The sequence below is a fragment of the Pezoporus occidentalis genome, unplaced genomic scaffold, assembly GCF_034315485.1.
Source record: "Pezoporus occidentalis ecotype Australia unplaced genomic scaffold, CSIRO_AGI_Poc_V1 ctg135, whole genome shotgun sequence".
In the NCBI taxonomy this organism is placed as follows: Eukaryota; Metazoa; Chordata; class Aves; order Psittaciformes; family Psittacidae; genus Pezoporus; species Pezoporus occidentalis.
Genome location: NW_026913157.1, coordinates 456,182 through 471,980, shown reverse-complemented (window position 1 = coordinate 471,980; position 15,799 = coordinate 456,182). Strand labels below are relative to the sequence as shown.

Sequence of the window (15,799 nt, the reverse complement as noted above, 5' to 3'; positions counted from 1 at the left end):
GTAAAGCTTGGCTGAAGTTATTATGTGATTCAAAATATAATATAGGAATGAGGCAGCTTTAGCCCTGGGTATTTGGAAATGAAAACCCCTGAAAACATAGGGTTTTCTGAGAGTGCACTGAGCCCAGGTCTCACTTCTTCTACACAAAGACTACTGATTTCTGGGATATTTTCTGTTCTAAAAGTGGGATGGAATTATAAGGTTCAAGATATAAAATAAAAATGAAAGAACTCCCAGTAGCTTGCAACTAGTTGTAGCAGACATCTGTCTGCCAGAGGCACACAGGTATGGTACAGAGTATGATTTGATTTCATCAAGATGGTTTCTATATCAAAAATACTGTCTCCGAGACACCCAGAGAAATGTTTCTGTAGTGCTTGGATCACCATCATGCCGTCAGCTAATAATAAGAACTTAAGAGTGCTACATGAATAGAAACTTTAGGCTTTCCCTGTTTGACCTAAAATTATTAACCTGGTTTGTAATTAACAAGTATTCCTAGGAATATCTTGCATAGTTTCTGAATATTCAGACAAAGGAAGTTCATAAAGAAGTTACAGCTAGTTCATACATGCAATTTGAATTCATACTAAAGCTAAATATGATTATTTTAAATTCGACTAAGAAGTATTCAACTTCTTGCACATCTTTGGTGTGAAGAACATAAGATTGAATTGTCTCAGACCAGTAAATTAGGAGAGTATTTTCAGAGTGTGAGTTGTGAGCTGTGGAACAGCTTGGCAGCAGAAATGCCACTAGGATCTGATGTCTCTTCAGGAAAAGAAACTTAAGAATTTGCATGCATCAAGGTTCAGGCTTGCTTACATCAATACGTGAAGGGTAGTACTTTACTATTCAAGAGAGCTTTTATTACCATTTTTTGTTTTACATTAAAAAATATTGTTATTTTTTACGGCATCTGAAAATTATGAGGAAAAATTACATTACTGAGATCTGTGGTGTGCTTTTTAATATGCACTTCATTCTCACACTAATTAGTCATTAGTATTTTGAAGCATCAGTGCTAAAGATCACCTGAAAACTTGAGGGGCCTGACTTTCATAATTTGCTACACATTTCTAGCCCTGCACGTGTGAGGCTATGGGTCGGGTTGAATTTAAAATGAGATTATAAACAGAGCACCTTGTTTTTTCTTAACTAACTAGTGTTGTTTTGTTCAATAGAAGATTTCACAATTTTAGCATCAGGAATTTCATAGAGTTTTTTACTTTTTCATAGAGTGAAGTTTTTGAGTGAAACTCTTCGTTTCACTCGTGACAAATAGAATTTGCTGTGTACCACTTGTGTGTCCTCAACTCTCAGCAGAACCTCAGGGGCTGCAATCAATAGCAGAAGTAATTTCTGTGCCCACTTACAAAAAGAAATACAGTGACCCAATTAAGTGAAGATGCTAGGCTGTAGCCATGCAATTAAAGTTGGTTACTCATCTACAAAATAAAGTTTCTACTGTCCGAGATGTTGCTTTTGGGTTGGAATAAAACAGTGGGAAGTTAAAGATACATAAATTAAGCCTGATTAGTCTCAGTGGTATAAGTCAGGAATACAAGCTAGCATGAGGGATTATTCCACTCTCAAGTTTAATTCTCTTCCACTGTTATTGCAGGGCATTGCATCCAAGTCAATCTTGCATGTTTAAATAAAGTTAGTTGTTGCTGAAGACTCCTCAGAGACCTCCCTGCTATGGGATTTGTAATCCAGCCCCAACAAAAAATCCTGGATAAATCCTCCAGGTTTAAGGTTGGTGTAAGATAAAGAAACTGGAGGAAGTGATGTGCCTGTTTCCAAAATGCATCTATAAATGTGTATTAAATTGACAGGATAGTTTTCCCAAATTGAAGAATGTCTTAATCTGAGGAAAATTCCCAAATCTTGTGCCTGTCAGTCATTTTCTTATACAACCCCTGTTCTTACTAGGACAGCATATGAAATCCTGGAGCCTCATCTGTGCTTTCCTGATCTTCCCACATAGAAGGGCATTGCTTATTGTATGCTGCAGCTTAGAGCTTTGCTTGAGGGTAATCATCCCTGACTCCGGCTCTGGAGCTGGTGTATTTTGCGGGGCTTTTCTCTGTTTCTCATTCAGATGTATGTGTAATAGAAGTAGTATTACATCCTACAGGCTGTTTTTGAAGTAGACAGCTTGCTTCGTACTGCCTTACATATAATGAAGTAGAGTTAATATAAACTTTTAAAATAAGGTAATTTTTTTATTAAATTATGATTAGTATTTCCAAAGTGAAAAGTATTTGATTTCAGAAAAAATCACAGAAACCCACAGAAACATGACTGAGAGTTGGGATATTTAAGATTTTACATATGTGCTGATTTTAGCCTGAAAGTGTCTTGACTGCTCCTCCATTATGATTATTATAAAATGTCTACATCTGCTTCACCCTTTCTCTATCAATTTGATATTTAAAACTCAATATAATTTGCTGGTGTAGTAAAGCTGAATCACAGTCTAGAATGGAATTTACAATTTTTGCTGGAGTGAGTGAAATTTGAAACAAGATTTCAAGAAAAGCTACTTACAGCCCAATTGCAGTATAATCACATCACTTTAAGTTCGTGTGAGAAAATGTTACAGTAATCTTGGATATAGTGATATAAAACTGTTTCTTGGGATTCTAAGAAGAAAATGCTGTCATTATGTTAAGAAATACTTCGATTCAATGGTTAGACAGTTTACATAAAATGAAAGGTGGGGGTAGACATGATTAACACCTTGGTTGTATGAACTTAATGCCTTGAAGAGGAAAGTGAAACAGAAATGTTTATATGGTGAAAACAGTTCTATATTTATGCATTTTTGCCCCTTAAAAATTATGAAAATATCCCTTACAGCAGTTAAAAATAAACTGCTGAGGGTAAAAGCATGCTTGAATAGAGGTGTATAGTTGTCTTATACCCATGCTGAGGGCAATTAAAGAAGAGCCCTTAATACTGACCTCGGTGTATTAGGACAGGAGGGGTCATGGTGCTGCTCTAGTTCAGGACCTCACTGGCTTTCAGGTCCCATGTGTGCTAGAGGACTCCTGTCCCTAAGCAGGGCACAAGCTGGTGGACTCCAGCTGTGGCACGAAGTGCTGGCATTGGTGCTTGTATCAGCTCCGGGTGGGGGGGTGGGGGGCGTGAGAAGGTAGATTGGCAGCCCCAGAATGATTTGTTTTGGGTCTTTCTTGAAAGTTATTTTGCAGTACCATGTGTATGTATTGAAGCTATTCTGAAAGGCTGTTGATCGTAATCCACTTGCTAAATGTCATGGAGAATAGAGACATTTCAGCTCTCTCACAGGGCTATGGAAAGGGAGGAATTGTGCTTTACGCTTTAAAGCGGTTGGGGAAAAAAAGCATAGTTTAACTGGCATCTGTCCTCTGATGCCATGGGAAGTAAAATCTTGCACAGAATTTGAGCTATTTAGAGACGTACCTTGTAAAGTACATACATTGAATGGATGCTGTGAAACTGCGTATTTGAGAAGACCTTTCTCCTGCAGAATCCAAAAAGTTGTAGAAAAAAATACATAAGCTTACATACAAGTATGTTCTTTCTGTGTTTTAGCAACACATTTCTTTTACGACATTTATGTCTGGTTTATTCCAGCAACACTCATGAGTGCGATCATAAAAATAATTTCATAGTTCATCACTGCAAATTTCTCTAGGTTAGAAAGCAAAGAAAGAAAACGTGTTCTTTAAATATTCATATATTTTTAAACAAATACTTGAACTACAGTGGCCTCTCCTTGGCTTTGTTACTGAATGTGTTTATCTTAACATTTGGTCCTTTCATCTATTTTAAGCTTCAGGCAACAACAGGGTGTGATGATAGCAAATTTACTTCAGAACTTTTTGAAGTAACATCTGCAGATCTTGTGGAGTCTTTTTTTATGTGAAACTTAGTGGGTTGGTCTTATATTTGTATTAGCCTTGTATACAGGAAAAGTAGTCTTAGTATATGTAGGTGGGTGCAGAATATACCTAGAATCCATGTTTGGTTCTCCATTTTACTACCATTGAAGGTAATGTAGGAAGAATGGAAAATCATTCTTGTCTACAGAGAGCCAAAATGGTAAATTGAAACTCTTTGAGCAAGTGACAGGAAAATACTTAGTATATTTATCTTGGAGAGAACTTTCAATAATCAGGCTAACTTTGTAACACCTTAAACTTGTATAAATATTTCTACCAGGACTACACTTTGGAACACCTTTTAGTATTTAAGCATTTAAATATGGAAAAAGTAGCATTAAAAATCTGACATACATTGAATTGAGTCAACTGTCAGTCAATGGAATAATACACTGCATATGCCTACAAAGTTACTTCTTGCTTGTAAAAGCTTTTATAGACTGTACCCTTAAGAGATCTGAAAATGTCTAACATGAGACCATTAAATAATCATTTCATTACTATTCTAAGACTCACACAGTATCACATTTTGCAAAATATCATTCAGTTACAGATTTGGCCATGGAATTCACTGAAGGAGTTCATAATAAAGATTTTGGCTGGAATCAGAGAGATTAAGTCAGTGCTTTTTATTGTTATTGTCGAAGTTTTTATTTGCTGGCTGAAAGCTTTTAAAGTAACTTCAAATGTTTCATTCTAATTGTTTTCCTAAAACTTTTAAGTCTGTACTATCTGAAGGCAGTGTGTCTGATGGAGATCTGAGGATATATGAATAAAATATCAGTGTCTGTTTTTCTTTAGCGTCTTGCTCAGGTATTTTATCCCACTGAGATTTTTTTGTCTCTCAGCAAAGAGTATGTGTGTATACATATGTACATGCATAGACACATGTATAGAAACACATGTACAACAATTAGTGTGGCAGATGTTTAAGACTCAAACGTTGGAATCTAAATGGTCCCCTGAATTAAAGGCCTTTAAGATTTTAAATGTCAAAAGACTATCAAATATATTATTGTACAGGTCTTACGTACAGATTCAATAATTAATAAACCACTGATGAGATTATTCTTTTGCCTAAAACTCAGCATTCGTGATGTGGCGGCAGAACTGGGTGCTTACTTACACATTTATTTTAGCATTTTGTGCTCCTGTCTGTTGGCCTGTTGCTCATCAGTGATGTGTTCTTAAGCAAATTAAGCTTTCTGGTGAGAAATCCCAAATAGGAACTCCTTTTGTTTTCAATGGGGCCAGAGTTTCCTCCTCAGTATTGCAGGATCCTGATACAGTGTGTTAGATGTGGAAGAAATTGAGAGAAATAACTGTTGTGTAGTAAGTTTTGGTGTCTAAAGTCACCAAGGCTAACACTTCCTGTGTAGTTTTTCATGCATACATGAAGATCTCTCCTAGAAAATTAGTAGGCAAAACTTAGCCGGAAATGAATCCCCTTCCACAAGATATTATCTACTGAAAAGAAGAATAATACTGTAATCTGTCTCAGAAAGCTGATTTCTATTGTACTATGCTCTCATAATCACTAACTGAAAATTTGCTGTAAGAATATGAAGGGAAAGACTCAAGTATAAACTTGGCATATATAATACATGTTACCTAGTGGTCCAGTACTTAATGAAATTCTTCAAAATGTTTATCTTTTGCTGACAAAAGCATTACCTCTGTGTATGTATCCATACCCTTGTGTGCACACATGCATAGCTGTTTGATCTTTGATGTAACTGGGATAATCTGCATACTGACATTTGGTCAAAGACTGACCCAGATGGCCTTTTAACTGCATCTGCTCCAACTCTTCACCTCCTTTATTCTCAGTGATGCAATTCTTAACCTCCAATAGCTGCATGTTGTCTATAGTAAATAATACTTCTTATGCCTGGCAGTGGGTGCTGTTTCTTCTACAATGTTAGCATCCTGCCAGAGGGGTGCAGAAATTTCCGTAGGTAGCTATGTAGTGTCAAAATCACAGGTACCATTTTGCATTCATTCTGGGCTAAAATTACTTCTTTATTTACAAGGTATTAAAATTCAGGTTTCAAAAGATGCTTCATTAACCTGTAACAATATAAGTCTCTAACAACTTTAGTGGTTTTCCCTCCATCAACCATCTACTAAAATCTGCCTTGTTGTTTCTAGTAAAAAATAAAATAGAATACTTACATTTTATAAAATAATATGAAATCATAAACATTGAAACTGTCATGAAGGACCTGCTTTTCCAGAAAAGAACGCTCTACTCTTGCTATGAACACATCATACTTTAAAGCTTCTACAGAGATCAGCTCGATATCCATCTAGCACAGAAATGATTGGAGAATTCTCTTCTGTTATTTTTATGTTCATTGAGAAAATAAATTCTGTTTCCTGATGAGGAAATTCCCAATATTTAATTTAATACATCTTGTGAGGACGCCACTGTTCATAGGTGGGGGTAGTTGAGACTATTCAAGAAAAAGCCCCCTCTGCCAGGCCTCCTCCCACTCCTTCTACTTCTGTTGCCAGAATAATTTTAGAGTATATTGTTTTGTTTGGAGTAATCAGGCTGAAGTAGCATTAGTCCAGCTTCTCATCTTTTAATTACAGACAGTTTATTGTCTGTGCTGTCCCACTTTCTGCATGGTTCCCCACCAGCCAGCTAGATTTAGCAATCTCCGTTAATTTAATTTGGCATTTCATTCACTCAGGCTGTGAACATGATGATTTTTTTTTTTTTTTAATAACACAATGCTCATTCTTAATTGATGTCCTTATCAGACTTTGTATTTGCCAGAGCTGTAATTATTGGTCAGGCAGCAAAATCAAATCTGCCCAAATGCAGTGAAGATGTTCTCTGGTGAAATTATTAAGATACAGTACTTAAACCTGCAAAGTAATTTAGTTTTGGTCTGTAATTACATCTTTTGGGATCGTTATCTCTCTTTTTACTCGTAAGGATAGTGTAACCTCAGAGGAATTAATTCGCCAAATATGAAGATAGAACTGAGATCCTTGCCATAATATGTATTTGTGCAAGTAGATATTATCCTATATAAAACTAATGAGCAAGCTCACACCATAAAAGAATGATTTTATTAATGGCTGTATTTTAAAAAATACGGCTTCTAATTTTATTGCAGGAACTGGAAGTGTGATCAGTTGAGGCTGCCATAAAATATAAGCAATAAATTGGCATCAGAAAGAATAAAATTTGGGTGTGCAACTGCCTAAAGTACACACACAAGCGGATATGTAGTTTTGTGACAGAGCTAGTTTGGAGCTAGTTCTGCAGGCAGCAGTTCAGCATAAAGCCAGTGAGAATTTTGTATGGAGATGCTATCCTGAGAAACTTTAAATGTATTTGGCCTAAAAGTTAAGTAGTAATTACGAAAGGACTGTTAGTGTTATGATAACAAAGCCTTAATTGTGTTATGCAGTAAGGATTGGGGTAGGGCTTTCTTCAAAAAACAAAGGTGCAGGGAGTGGGTTCAGTAATAACTCTATAAATTTTTTTTTTATTTATTCTCAGATGCTAAGTAATGTTTGGATACAGGATTGCAATCATTCCTTTTAAGCAAAATGTAGGTCTCTGGATTAGTTAAGAGAAGATTATAAAATGTGTTTCATTCCTGTTATGGATATATATTTGGTTTGACTTTTTCATTTGGGACATTCACATTCCATAATTTTGGTGGTATTCCGTGCTGGAACAGTAACCCTTCCAATGTGGTTTTTTTTTTCTTCCTTGTGGTTGCACTATTAAATTAAATAACAATATTATAAAATAATATTTAGAAAATCTGTTTGCCTGGTAAATTGAAATTTACTGTTACGCATAAAAATGTCAGTATTTTAAAAATTCATTTTTGTTTCAAGGAGATTCTCAGATAAAAGTCTGGGCTCCTCTATGTCTGGTTTTAAGTTACTAATGTATTTTGGTATTTGCACTTTTTAGGAAATGAATAATGGATGTGACTGCTAATGTTTTTCACATTAGAGTTACATCACAATTGGGTTGGTTTAAGGACAGAAATCTAGGAATTTTTAATAAATAGTAATGATTGAATGTTGCAAGTAAAATAATTTCTCCATTAAAATGAGTAGCAAAATTCCCATTAACTTTTATAGGTTTAAAATATTACTCTGTGTGTCCATAATACCTTTAAAATTAGTTATTTGGTTTACTTTTTATACTGTTTTTGATATTATGGCTTTGTGGTGTAAACTTTTCCTTTGCTTGTTTTATTTCTTGCTGTGGTTTTTGACTCATCACAGTTGGAAAAGAAGAGCCCAGAGAGTAACCACTGCTTAACCTTTTGAGATGTTCTGAAATTTTCTTTCTCAGTAGGAATTCAGACTGTGGGCATTTAATCACTGTTTTTTACCCGAGCCCAAACTGCCAAGAGAGACTTTTCTTCAAATAAGCTGTTCATCTGCCTCAGCTTTCATAACCAACCAATTAGTAGGTTCTTTTGAGTGCAGAGGGTGGCTTGAAGACTCGAGTAGCACTGTGCTATGCTGATTCAAAGTGGCTGATCCCTTGATTTGCAAACAGGAATCATAGCATCTGTCCAGGGAGGTTTGATCTATGAAAACATGCAGTCTCTAGAAGTGGGGCTGTGCTACGTGTTTTATATCCCCAGTCCTGGGCAGGAGTTGATTGGGTGTTAGGGCATGCATTGGTGAAGGAATAGAGGACATGAATTTCTATTACCTTTGCAAATATGCACTCTTCCTAGAAGAGATGAATAAAGCTAGATGTTGCGCTTCAAGTTTAGTAGTCAAAACCAAGAGAAGAGCTTCAATAAGCGTTATAGAAATAACCAATTTTCCTGACATACCTTATACAAGGTATTGGTAAGCAAACATCCAGTCTCTCATTACAGTCTTCATTTCTTGGACATGGATTTCAGTAGGTCCAAGATTCAAGTGCCTTTGCAGCATGGAAGACTAGAGGACTGAGTTGTTGTAGTATTAATGCAATGATTTACATGAAGAATGAAAGCTGTGATTCACAACAAGTTCAGAACTGGTTTTGTTTGTTTGCTGTTCATTTTATGAAATCAGGATATGCCTGTGGTTTCCGTTGGTTTGCTGTTGTGGTACTCATGCTTAATGTATTCATCAAACCTTGAGATGGAGTGCAAACTCTTGAAACCAAAGGAAACAAACAACAGTTTGTAAGGCAATGGTATGTGTTGCCAGAGGAAGCTGGAAAGATTTTATGCTTTTTGTTGTAACAGAGCAAGTGTGCCCTGAGATCTTTAGATGCAAAAGGTTATGCAAAACTGTGCTAACTTCAATGGCTGTGTGATTGGCAAAGCATCCCAATGCCAGCATGAAAACAAAAGATAGCAGGACTAGGAGCTGCATCTCCCTTCCTTTCCTTCCTTTCCTTCCTTTCCCTCCTTTCCTTCCTTTCCTTCCTTCCTTCCCTTCCTTCCTTCCTTCCCTTTCTTTCGTTCTTTCATTCTTTCTTTTGTTCTTTTTTTCTGTTCCAGGAAAATCCAACAGGTGGGACCCCACAGTAGTATATCTGGGCAGACCCAATTGCTGAATCTCACCTTTGATTTGAATGCCTGCTGTCAACTATAGAAATGCTCTAGGATGTTTATGAGGGGCCTGAGCAAGAGATCCTTTAGAAAATAAATGGAGAAGAATGTTGACTGCAACAAGAGTCATTCCACAAAAAACATCTTTCCCAAATTATCTTACTAAAATAGACAAGAACCCCTTGTTCTATTTAAAATGATTTATAACTGTTCCCAGCTGATCACAAAGTGTTTCTAAATTAAAAGCCATTAATTATAGCCTTATATAGATACAAAGATATGCGAGAAGTGCTTTGTAATTCCAGCTCTGCACTTCAGGTGAGAGCTTTTTAAATTACTTGGACCATTGGAGCCACCTGCTTGACTAAATGCTGAGGGCCCTGTGTTTCAGTACTCATCAGTGCATTGCAGTGTTAACATTGTTACTGATTTTTCTCATTTCTCCAGGGCAAATACTAATTAATGGATACAATTCACAGCTGATTAGCTGTAGTTTCTTCAGTAATTACATTCGCAGACTAACTGTTCAGAAGAGGATTTCTAACCCAGTTCTTATTTCACTCTAAGCTTAATTTGTTTTTTGAATTGTTTAGGTCCTTAAGATAATAACCATTTTATTTTCTTTGTTGTTATAGGTACCATTAGGTAATAAGGAAGTTTAATCTTAGAAATACTCACAGATAATTGTATGCCTTCGATGGATTTCTACTTCAGAAACAAAAAAATGAATTTAAATATTAGTCATTATCCATACTAACAAAAGCCTTAAATATGCCAGGTTCTGACATCAGTGCTTGAGTCATGCCCAATAGGGTATTAAATATTGTAGCCCAAGAACAGAATGAATCAAAGGATATGTACTTGTAACTTTTAGCTTTGACATTCCTCCTTACATCATTTGCTTCCATAGTCTTAATAAAGTGGAAAATTATGTTGTCACTTTCCCCTTTGTTTTATTTAAATAAGACAAAAAGTAATAAAACCACTTGGCAATCAGAACGTAGTACAGGTGGTGTGAGGAATATATGTAGAGCAAAATAATGTAGAATTTGACTCTTCAAAGTAAAAATCTGTTGCAGGGCCATTTTGAGGCACTGGAGCCCCTAAAATGCTAAGCTCATTAAAACAGGAGAGAGTTTGTTCCCACTTATTTATCCACCGTTAGAGCTACACATATTGTACCTTTGCACTTAGGGATAATTTGAAAACTTCATTTCTTTTTCTTTGTCACTGTAGGAAGAACAGCTTTGTTGAAGCCCTTTGAGCTTTTCATATAAATCTTAGTTTGCCAGTAACTGACATGAGAAAAATCTAGCCTGTCGATTTCACTGGTGAGCTGAAGTACTAATGTCTTTGTGTGACAAATCCCCCCCTTCCACATCATTATGTGCCAAACAGTAATTTGAATGTGAAATTTTACTTGAATTTTTAAATCTCCAAAAATGGGTGACATCTGGGCTTTTTAAAAATGGATGACATTACTTGAGTATCTGCATAGCTGGGGATAACAGAGTTATAATAGCTATGAGGCAGCCTACATATTGTGTTAAGGCCTTTGTTGCTTAACATGTGTTGTAGGTTGAAAGATTCAGCATGTTAAGCACACAAATGGAATTTCATACTTCAGAATGAGCAGTCTCATGTAGTATTCCTTTTCCTTCATGATTGTATTCTGATTTTGTTGGTGTCCTGTTTTATCAATCAGGCAATTTATCACATACATGAGGCCCCAATTCTTCGTGTCCATCTTCCTTTTTTCATACTCTTATCACTATAGTTGTTTTTTGTTTTGTTTGGATTTTTTTTTTGTTTTTTTTTTTTTTTTTTTTTTTTTGTTTTGTTTTTGGTTGGTTTTGGGTTTTGTGGGTTTGCTTTTTTTTTTTTTTTTCCTTTTAACTTTTGCTCTTATTTTAAGAAATGGATTTTGGAATTTTCAGAGAAGGAACCATTCTTGAAAGGATCATTCTGAACTTCTGCTTTAGGATGCTGGAGGAATCAGAGAGAATCAGGGACTGAAACATTTGCCTGCTAAAAAGAGTCAGGCACAAGCACTGCGGCACTGAATGGAGCTGGAACAAAGTGGTTTTCCTTTCAGGACATGCAACAGAGTTTTCTGCTTGCAAAGAACAACTTGTGCAAGTTCATGGTTACCCATCCTCATGCACTTGTTGCAGAACTTATGCTGGGGGTGGTGGTGGTGGTGTTTGCTGTTGTTGGGTTGGGTTGGGTTGGGCAGGCCCACCAAAATTTGGCAAGATGAAACTAAGCCTGCCTGAAAAATTTGCTTTATAGACATCAAAAGTGGGAGTTAAGGGAAGAATGTTTAGTGTGGCTTTAGCAGCAACAATGTGTCAGGGCATTGTAGGGACAGCACAGGGACTTTTCTGATTTGATAACCTTTACAGTGTGGACTGTGCTTGATAGCAGAAATGCGAAAATGTTAAAGCCTGTGATTTAGCGCTGTAGTGGTAGCTGCATAACGTATGTGTTCCTTGAAGTACAGGCTAGACCCTTGCCTGCTCCGGCAGCACATGCAGGAATAGTTTACCAGACTACTTGCTGTTTGGAAGTGCAGTTTAAGGAAATAAGGCACACTAAGTGCCAGTTAACCAAATGCTGATAATCTCTTTCTCTTCAATGCTCAGTCTGTAAAAGTACTTATCTTCTGCAACAAATGTTCATAGTTGAGAATTTGGAGGAAACTATGGCATCTGAGAGGATCCTTCCAGATCATGTTTGTGAGAGGAGTTACACCTCAGTGGGAGCAAGTAGGCACTCAGCCCATTCCACCCCGGGTAGATCTCAAAGTCTCAATGTGATACAGTTTCTCTGATTTGCGAAATCTTCTGGTATTAATGTTCACTGGGGGCGTGGGATTGCAACTGGAATGAAGGGTAGACAAAGGGGGATTGTTTGGCTTTTAAATTTTGTGCAAAGAACGGGATTTTAAGAACAATGCTGCAGATTCTCATTCTTCCCCTTATTGACCTTCATCTCTTAAAACCAGGTCTACTTGGAATAGTAATATGCCAGCTACGTCTAGCTGCAGCAGTTCTCCGGATCATGATCATCTGCATAAATATTATAATGCATATCACAAAAGATGTTTTGGAGTCAAAATGATGTCTCTGGAGAGTAGTCTCTTTCTAATGGATACTTAACTGGCAGAGTCACCTCTAGGTCTGTGGGGTGGTTTTGCTATATGGACAAAGAAAGTTGAAGAGATACACTTTGATATCTTCCAAATACGGACTTGGGATGCAGTACTTGGGGTAATAATAATGTTGAATCCAGTCTAGTTCTGACTTCAAAGAACGTCTGCAAAATTACATCTCATCTGTTTTGGTTTTGTTGGGATTTTATTCAACTTTCCCTATGCCAGTGATGGGGTAAAGAAAAGTTTATGGTGGCATTCATTAAAATCCAAATACTTATTTTTCTTTCAGTTTGGAAACAATAACAACTACATGAACATGGCAGAAGCGAATAATGCATTTCTTGCTGCAAATGAGGTAGATGTTTATCTTTTTTATCTATGCTTATATTCTGCTGTTTGCTGTGATAATTTAACAGACTTTGAATAGATGAAGAGTGAAGTGCTGAATTTCTGTGTGTTTTATGGAGCACAAAATAAAGACTTTAATGAGAAAGAAAATAACCTGACAGCTCTCCATTACAAGTCAATTTAGCTGTCCATAAGGCTGTTACTTACGTAGAATGTCAATAGAAACAAATCTGCTTTCTGTATGAAAAAAATTAGAAGGAAACAAAAAGCACACTAGGTGTACACTTTGGAAGCAAGCTTAGTAATAGCCATTACTGACTAATGGGCTAATTTCTGTTATAGATTCATTTTAATTTGGGTTCTTAATATACATATAAGTTAGGAAATCAAACCCAACTTTGTAGCCTGAAGTGCATGTGCTGCATGAAAGAACTTCTGTCCAGGGTCAAGAGAAAACCCTGGTGCTAAGCAGGTGGAGCCTGGCTGGGTTATGGTGGTGATGTGTTTGGTTGCTGCCTTTGAGAATGGGAACAGGAGGAAGGATGGCTATTACAGTCCATGTATTTGTTAGAGCAGTGCTACCTTACAGCCAGTGAGTAGACTATCAACATGCTAATACCGACCACAGCTCCAGATCTTTTGCTCATCACTAAGATCCAACAGCTCTTATTTCAAAGGGAAGGATGGAAAGTGCAAGATGAACTGTCTAGTAATGTGCACAGCAATATGGAGAGCAAGAATTAAGTATTTATGTAGGGTGCGTGCTATAAATTATCTTTCCACCATGAAAAAAGTTTAGAAGACTGGTCAGCCTTGATTTTACGTGTTGTAAATGGGTATTCTTGTGCACTTTTTAAAAAGTGATCTTGGGGAAAAATAAGCAGAAAGTTGAAAAAATAAATACGAAGGTTAAAATTAAGAGTTGTATTTTAAGAATCATTTATTCACTGGTCACCATCTCTTTTTACCCAGCAAGACTGCTTAGATAAGGGAATATTGTTTGGCACTAGCTCCACTGTTATTTGTGATAATGAACACAAACCCCATCTGTAATGACAACATGATGTTTCTTTCTGTAGAATTTCTTTCCTACATTTGAATCAAACATTGATGAAAGCTCTGCTGCCAGCAGCTGTTCAGAGACAATTTAATTCCAGCTGTGATAATTCACCGTGTCAGACATTGGCTGTTATGTGTTGATACAACAGTTCTCCAGATTTGCATTTTTATCAAAAGGAACAAATGTTTCGAACATTTCAGTACAGATGGCATTTAACCATGCACACAGTTAAAAAAAACAAAACCAAAAGTATAAGTATTTGAAAAGTTAATAACTTTAAAAAATGTGATTGGTAAGATAAATCCCACAAATGTTATACCATCTTTTGGTCATAACGACACCTTACTGCAATCCCAAATTGCGTACTATTTAGGCCCTTTTTACAGACTGAATGCTGCAGCGATTTGGATTCAAGACTGCTTGACTAAGGGGCTTGCTTTCTTCTCAAATTACATCTATTTTATCCTCGATCTTAGGTCCATTATATGCTTTTAAAAAAAAAACACATATATATTTGGATGAGTTATATAGTGAGAGTTGAATTCATATTTAAAAAATGTTCAGATATTCATCAGTTTACTCTTACATTTGTAGTAAGCTATAGTATTGAGATGAAGGCTACTTTTCAAAGTAAAATACTGCATTATTGTCTAGCTGTGTTATATATTTATACAGCTGCCCTGGAGTTATTCTGTTAGATGGGAAGAAAAAATCCAGTTCTTATAATTACTATCTCATAAAGATGTCAGGTAAAGAGAGGTTCAAATGTACTGTAAAAATACTGATTTCACTGAACTTTTTTGCTTGAACCAAGGAATAAAAATATGAGTGTTAAATCATGACCCTAACTTTGCAATCACTGCATTTACAGTCTATTTAATTATAGTGGTTTTACATTAATGTGAATGTAGCTTTCTCACTATGATTTTGGGCCTGAGCACTGCTGAGCTTGAAGCCTATTTTATTCCTGTAAATAATGCCTTAAGAGTGTAATCCTAGAGCACATTCAGGCTTAGAACCCACACATTTGCTTTATGTTTTCTGTCTCCATGTCATGATTACTCGGACCCATTTTAAAGCACCTTAAATATTTATTGAAATAATATTTCAAGTGTTAATTACACTGGTAATGAAAACAGCCAAATGCCACATATCAAGAATGAGTGTTTATCCGTATTGTTAATGTGATATGTTAGATTTCATTAAGCAGTAATGGGGTAGCAAATGAGTCACAAATTACAGTTGCATCTGTTACTAGACCACATTAGTGCCAAAATAACTGCAAAAGCAGCCATAGGGTTCATTAGCCAACCACTTCTCTTGGCCAATCCATCCTTTGTGTTTGTGAACTGCAGGGTCCACAGGAAGGAAAATTCACACCTTTTGTAATATAGCAGCAGGGGAGTCAAATGTCTCCATAATCCAGGCCCAGCTTTCACATCCAGAATTAAACTGCTGTTTTGCAGTTTGAGTGAGATGGGTAGAGTCTCAGCAGACTCCTACAGTACTGCAGACTGGAGAATCTGGGACCTCATCATTTCTGGTGTGAGACCAATAATGACAGCTGACAGGTTCTATATGCAAGTGAAGGTTTTTCTTGTGTTTCAGTTTCCATCTTCTCTCAAGTGGTTATTAATTTATATCATCATTAACAGTTTGAAGGATGACAATTTGCAGTAGTTAATGAGCTCTTTCACTGAACTTATAATTTTTAAATTAACTGGCATTAAGTCACTCGTTCAAACAATGTAAATAATAC

The 15,799-nt window shown here is 36.3% G+C and overlaps 1 protein-coding gene across 4 annotated transcripts in view; it reads left to right on the top strand.

The window, feature by feature from the left end:
• TOX3 (TOX high mobility group box family member 3) overlaps positions 1-15,799 on the top strand; it is an 81,032-nt gene that overhangs the window by 42,174 nt on the left and 23,059 nt on the right. For all 4 annotated transcript variants that reach the window (XM_062609109.1, XM_062609111.1, XM_062609110.1 and 1 more), the window contains exon 2: positions 12,922-12,987. In XM_062609109.1, coding sequence (XP_062465093.1) covers positions 12,922-12,987 — 66 coding nt within the window. The remainder of the gene's footprint in view (positions 1-12,921; positions 12,988-15,799) is intronic.